Raw genomic sequence first — 7,689 nt, 5'->3', positions numbered from 1 at the left:
TTAAATATCTTTGGGATGGTTGTCAGAGTGTTTACAACTTTTCACCATCGTTGTTACAATAACACAGTTTTCTAATATAATACTCATTTACTTCTGAATGCTAAATTTTTAAGTATATATATGAGGGGTCCATTTTTTAAAAATATATAATTCTATATTATATACATGTTTTATTTATTACAAAACCACATCATTTATCTATACTGTGTAACATTTTGATTATTTCATTAGTGTCATATAACGATAACTGAACCAAGAATGTGAATTCTAAAAGTTATATTCATGTAAATGTTAATTCGTTTTACTGTGTACTTGGTCAAACTGTTGCAATGTATTATCACGAGTGCTTTAAATGTTGGTGTTGTTGTTGGTGCTGTTCTTTTAAACATGTGAAAAACTTTAGTTAATTTATGTATGAATGGCAGCTTGCAAAATAATGCAGTAGGAGACTGTACTGGATGACATAACTTAAAAAATAATAGCGCGTGTTTATTGTCGTCTGCTGTGGTAAATATTTCTTGCTCGCGATCCGCGAAATATCTGATATTACGATTCTCTTGCGTTATAAAAGCAAACCAGCCATTGCTTTGCTTTCCATATGATATTGTAGATGCATCATTGTGTAAGATGAGGTAGCATTAGTCATCTGTGCATATATAATGTATACGGAACTGTCGTGCCTTTAGTTGAACAGATGCGGTTGTGCCTGAGGATATATTTTAGAACTGTAACAGAATATTAATTGAAACAGAATATTAACGCACATATATATACGACGTATTTTATTGTTCGCGAACTGTCGGTGACAGATCTTTAATAATATTTTCAATTTCTACTGAAAATTATTACTTGACGGAAAAAATACCTTAAGGCATCACGAATAAAATGACTGGAGTGGAAGCTTTCATTGGTAGCTGGCGGGAAGAGCAGAAGGAAGGATATGAGGAAATGGCTACGGCCCTAGGTAGGTGCAGGATTAGTTTCACAAATTTTCAATCTATTAAGAATTGTTTACAAGTCTTTTGAATTCTAAGTAATAGGCTTACACCTTTCTGCTTACCAACCAGAGTATATATGTTTTGGATATTCATTAAATGACAAAATTAAATGTCCATACGTCTTAATCAAGGTGGTTCATGACCTTGTTGTAAAACTGTATGCAAATTAAAAAGAAAACAAAAAACGGTACTTTATACTAAAATAGAATTTCATTGATAGGCTTTGCAATTTTAGTCTTAGGTAAAAGTTGGCAAAATAAAACAATGAGACCCCTTTTAAATCCAGCAAATTTGATATTTAAAAATAAAGGGTCAGAACATTGTTTTGATTTTAATTGTATTCATTTCGTTTTTAAATTAATTGTTTTCGAAATAGCATATGGTCAGGACCATATGGCAATCCGAGTCCAATTACATAGAGGCTAGTACATGTGTTGTCAAGCCAGCGTTAAATCGTGCACGTCAATTAAAGAAAGGCGTATATTCTGTATAATCAATGTTTAGGGCATTTTTGTTGATACCAAACCAGTTTCAGTTTTGGTTTCAAAGGTTTCAGCAGTTACGAAACCGGTTTTGATAGTTTAGCTTGAAGTTACAAATGCATGGTTTTGTGTACATTTTCAACAATATGGCTGAGCTACTGTAGCTACTGAGCTACACAATTACTAATGCAACCCGTTTCATTTAGCTCATTTGCCCATTGTAAGGCAATGTTATAACAAAGATTGAGTTTCAACAAAAGTTGATCACTATCCGCCATGTTGTTTTCGAAGTAAACTAGTTTTGGGATGGAACGAACCGATGAAACCGCCTCCGGTAGGGGTTTCGATAGTTTCAAAAACCGGTTTCGGTTTTCGTTAGAAAACGATTGAAACTGATTTTAGTTTTATTTGAAACTGTTACAACAAATACACAGTTCGTGAAACCGATATAAAACGGAAACCAGTTTATAACCAACAAAAACGCCCTAAATGTCAGGTAGTTTTGTTTTGTAATTCATTCATTTAAAATATGCAATTTAATCATTTAAACACAGCGATAAAACACACATACTCTGTAAAGTTGATATATAGAAAACCATTACTCTTTACTCTAAAAACGAGTGTCACAGGTCAGGAATAGCATAGAGAGGGGCAGTCCTAATTGTTATGAAGAAATTGACAAATGACAATACAAGTTTTAACAAATATATTATTTACATAAATTACAATAAATAAAGAGAGATCTTCTGATGTAATAATGGTTGAATGTCACTACTGCCACACTGTTACGCTGTTACCAGTCTACCACTCCACTATCTCAATCTCCCGCTAACGTAAACGTCACACAGACGTCACCCGGATGTCGACAACGGCGTCACACAGACAACACATAGACGCATCGACGTCACACAGACGCCGACCACAGGAAATACAGGCGTCACTTAGACGTCAACACAGACGTCACTCAGATGCCAATCCCAATACACGTCCCGCCTCTCGACGTCCACGATAGGATATATCAACGCCCACCTAGGCGTATCCGTCCTCAGCATCAGCCTGCGTTACCGGTACAAACACGAGGTCCACTGACATTCCGCCCTGTTAGCGTCCGGAAGCCCAACTACGTTGAAAACGTCCTCTGACGTCATGAGCCCCAAAACGTCAATGTAACCGTAACGTGGCAACCATAGCAAACGATGGTCTGCTGTTTACGTATAACCTAACATTCAAAATTACGACATAAGTCATACTATTTACTATATCATTGCTTACCTAAATTATATTTAACAAGCATGATTATACACTTTTACTCTCAACAATTATGCAAAGCAAAACAATAAAATGTCGGTTCATTCCCCGTCAAGGCGAAACTGTGAGAATCTAAAAACCTTACAATTGCAAAGTACATGTACAAGAGACAATATTTAATTGTATTTACAAACCTAAATTGTAATGCAAGAATGTCTATAAAACAATTATAATGTAATGGCACTTACCCTGGTATCAGGTGTTAATAATACTTAGTATTAATGCACATTCATTCCCCAACAGCTTTTCGGCTGCATAACTGCAGACGTGGCAGTTCCGTCCGTCCACCCAGAGAATGTTACCCGTCTGTCTTGGTCAAAAACCTGTGCCCACTAACTAGAGAATTACACACCCAAAACATGTACAAATTATGATGACGTAAAAATGGTCAGAGCAGTGAAAATTGGTCAAGTGTTACCGTATCGTGTCGATACAATACTACCTAATGATTGATTTTAAATCAATGTTTAAACTAGTACAAGCAAATTGTATTAAATAATAATACCATAATATAAATGTAAAATGAGATTTGTGACAACGAGATTTAGGAAAAATGCAGAAAAATATTACAAAATACATAAAATTGGTGTACCACGACTGTGCAGATTTACATTTGATTTGTTTAAATGTAGAGAACGTATATGTTTACGCTTTTCTTTCCAATACCTGTATTGCACAGACATATCCGCACAAAACGGTTTTCATCTTCTATTCAAACCTTATCATATGAAATGTAATGGCAGTAATATCGTAGCACTTTTTTCCTGTTTTTGATAAGTGTTCTGGGCGTCAAATGTTCGCAATCTACAGATCTGAATTTCCCGAAGGTTCTTAAAAGTAAGAAAATTGTATATCGTTAATACAATAACGATTATTTTACCTTTATAGACCAAAACTCTTAAGAATGTAAACACCACAGAAATAAAGCCTGAACAAAAGGTGGGCTAAACTCATCCTGTTATAATGAACAAAACATGTTTCAAATAATTGGAGCCAAAGTAATATTGAAACTTTCTATAAACGCTAGCAAATTTAAATATTGTTCATATTTCTAGTAGATTATAAGTATCTTCTATGGCTTAGAGTGTAAGATAGGTTCATCCCGATCCGAGCGTAGGGTGTTTTGCGGAAACGAGGTTTACCGAGTTTCCGCAAAACACCCTGCACGAGGGTCGGGATGAACCTATCTTACACGAGCGGCTATGGTAGATTCTTATTCTCCCACCTCAGTTAAACAAAGTTAAATAAAAATGATTTTTTTTGCTGGAACTCTTTTGTGCTTAGTGAAAATAATTGGCCAAGTTAAAAAATCATCCAATCATGTTTTGTCACTTACAAAAAAACGCTGGACAGAATATTTACATATGCACATTTTGGGATCTATGACACCGACTCAGATCCAAAATGTTGATTTGTATGAATAGCTGAACATAACTTCTGACTTGTCTTTTAAATAAACTAGTCAAGCAAATACCACAATTTCTACACGGATTTCTACAGAATCATTTAATGCTTTTGTACCGGAAATAAATTTATGTGTTTTACACCAATCAGCAGTATCAGCAAATATCTTCTAAGATGGTGAGGATAATGTGAAATCCGATGCATGTAGCATTAGACTGGCCTTTGATTTTCTGAAGTTAAACAACTAGAGAGCATTCAAAATATAACGGACATTAAGCATTTACAAATGAGAAAATAGATTTTCTTTTAACAAAATATCTTCCAGAAAATGACTATACAAAACAGTCACCATATGCTGTCATGAAACAGACCACGCAAAATGTGATATTTTCTATATAAAATAACAATAAGGCCAATTGAAACTTTGAAAAATGACTTTAAATTAGCTTGTGATATAGCATAACATAGCATTAAACTGTTTTTAAACTTTTCCTTGCAGGTTTACCAGCTGAGAAGAAAGATTTCTTTAAGAACGCGCGGACGGAAATAACATATCGCCGTGCCGGCGACTTCTGGGAGATTGACGTCGGTATGCAGGGCGTCCCGCAAAAGCGAACCTTCAAATTTAAGCCCGGAGAACAGTACGAATCGGCCTCATTGGATGGCTCACCTATGAAGGTTCAGTACTACTATTGTATAAAAATACCATGTTCATTTATGAGTCTGCATTACCAGAGTACTCGCCCCTGATGGTTAGGTTATACTAGTGTATTTAAATAACGGGTGATATATGCTCAATTTAGTCAAAATGAAGCGTTTTTTTTTAACTTAGTTCGGTTTATATTGACAAATGATATATAACAGTATCAAACAATACATACATTTCCACAACTTGAATTGTATTATCTTTTTTTATTTTCAAATTGCCGTGAGCACGAATTTGTTTTTAAAGCGATTTGAATATAAAGAGGTGAAACAGGGAAGTATGTTTTGAATGATGCTTCTGGCAGAAAGTGCTTTTTTATTGTTAATTTTTAAACTGTTAAAACAAACAATTCTTGAAGGAATGTTGATATGAGTATCTAAGATGATACATAAATAATATCTTTAAATATCAATATATTTTAATCTAGAACGTTATATATATTATAGAGTGTTGTAACAGTCGATGGAAATAAACTTATCGAGAAACACATAGACGATAACTTAAATGGGATGGATATGAACATTACCAGATATATAGATGGAGGCAAAATGACAGTGGTAGGAGGTAAGAAACTTAAGGCATTGAGAATGTAGTAGACACTGTCCATTCGATTAGGTGAACCAACCTATTCGAGTCATGCAGAGGTGAAAGCGGATGTTCATTTTAATAAAATATTGTGTATGGTAATATCCAAGTTCTTGTTTCAATTTGGTTTTTGGTAATTTGACTACGCAGGACCAACTTCTGCAGACGACGTCTTATATAATAGTGGACACAGCATGATAATGTGATTAGTAAGTAATGCGGAAAAACAGCGATTGGTAAACAATACTTGACGAAATGAGTGGAGGCAACTGACCATTCAAAGACAGCGCCGAAATGACAGTAATGGGTGCATATAATCCATTGACACCTCAAAGATAACAGTGGTGGGTAGTTAGCATTAATGAACAGCACCAATATGACAGTGTCAGGTAGTGCCATTTCTTGTTCTGTTCTGTTGTTTAGGCCCTTACCTTACCTTGTGCCTCAAAACAGGGTTTATGTTTGATTACTGGGCATGCGCTTCTAGATTTCTATACAGGAGGGCGAAATATGAGCGGCTTATACTTGTTCATGGTCGTTGTAGGAAATTAAATGATTAGATGAGGCATGCTAATTGTAACAGGTTCTTAGCATGGACAAGGTGAGGTTTAGGTCTAAACAGGGGTAATTAAAAAAATGAAAGTAACTCGTAAATGCCAAATATGCACTGCCGATTTTAAATTGATAATGGCAGATACTAAACGAATATCTATCAAAGGGGAAAAAACGATAGGTATGTGCTTTTTATACTCAGGTTATTCCTAGACTAACGGGAAAAGAATAATATAGGTATGTTTTACATTTTCAGTTGAGAGACAGTTGCTGCGCATAACAATATCATGTTATTTATTATTATATAATATTTAATACGACCACAGAATATGCCTGTGGGTGTTGTCAACTGAAGGAAAAACTCATAAAGCTCAATCGATATCACAAACCCGAAGCAAATACACAACGAACTACACTGACATAAGTATTAGTTACATGATTATGTTCACAATTATCTGTAGAAATACACCATATTTAATGGATGTCACGAAAACCTCATAACTGTACATACACTATTATCTTAATCCATGCAACTCTAGCCTCATTGTCGCTGTTTCGCATCGCTAAAATTATAACTAAACGTCAAGTTCAAACACAAAAACATTTAGTTCCAGCTGAAAATAATTTATATGTATTTGTTTTATTTTTCAGGAAACACAAGTGGGCGATTTTCAAATGCGGTCAAAGTACAGGCGAATATAAACATTTTCTTAGTATATTATTCAAACATAGAGATTACAAACGTCTCTATGAGCGGATATATATTTCATGTTTTTTTTAATATAGCATTGTGTCCCTACAGTGTAATTCATTCGACAGCGTAATGGTGATGTATGTTGTCTGATACCAAACAGCATATGATCTACCTTTGGATTTTATCGTTTATTTTTTGCAAAATGTTTTGGCAATTTTAATCGGAATAAAGTGTTCAGATCTATATTTGTTTTCTTCTTCCTAAAACGTTTCTCTCTTCTCTGGATCTTTTTTAACATGAGAGCATTTGAACCACAACTTGTGGCACAAGTAGTTCTAAATTCTTAACAAGGATCAAGCCCAATTGACATGATACTCGAGAACTAAAATAAGATATAAATTACTTGTTTGCTCGAATGCCATAGTTTGCTTAGAGTCACCTTCGTTTCCACTGTTACAACACTGTAGCAAATCAAGAACCAAAGCAGCTCACTTAAAAGTTGATGCTTACTAAGACATGCAACGGACAGTGCAAGGAATAAAAATATGTTCGGAAACTATTGCAAATACCGACATGTACTCTGTATTGGTGAACAAATCACTACAGGTTATCAGTGTTGTACGCAGAAACAATGCGTTAATATCAGTCAATATGATTAGTATATGGCAGTAGTAGCCATCCAAAATGTAACCAAAGTCCAGTCCAAAAGCATGTTGATCGCAGCCATTACAAACACTAAACGAGAGACATACAGAACGCAACAAATCAGATAGTTTTGCATCACTTATTCAACAAGGCATATCAAAATGTATACGTTCCTTATCTTGAGATTTAGTGAAACCGCATATTTCACATACATAAAATTTAACAACCAAATGCGTTATACCGTTGGCATTCTATTTTAGTATTTAATCATGATTTTCAATCATCTGATATTGACGACAATCTTTTTCTAAAAAA

The 7,689-nt window shown here is 34.6% G+C and overlaps 1 protein-coding gene across 1 annotated transcript; it reads left to right on the top strand.

The window, feature by feature from the left end:
* The first annotated feature begins 584 nt into the window (after positions 1 to 584).
* LOC128223972 (fatty acid-binding protein type 2-like) lies at positions 585 to 6,972 on the top strand. Its single transcript, XM_052933521.1, has 4 exons — positions 585 to 964; positions 4,692 to 4,870; positions 5,345 to 5,455; positions 6,687 to 6,972. Exons 1-4 carry the CDS (start codon positions 886 to 888, stop codon positions 6,735 to 6,737), a joined length of 420 nt encoding a protein of 139 aa, XP_052789481.1. The 5' UTR covers positions 585 to 885; the 3' UTR covers positions 6,738 to 6,972.
* The last annotated feature ends 717 nt before the right edge of the window (positions 6,973 to 7,689 follow it).

The sequence above is a fragment of the Mya arenaria genome, chromosome 17 (genome assembly GCF_026914265.1).
Source record: "Mya arenaria isolate MELC-2E11 chromosome 17, ASM2691426v1".
NCBI classification, from domain to species: Eukaryota; Metazoa; Mollusca; class Bivalvia; order Myida; family Myidae; genus Mya; species Mya arenaria.
This window is presented reverse-complemented; position numbering and strand designations above follow the sequence as displayed.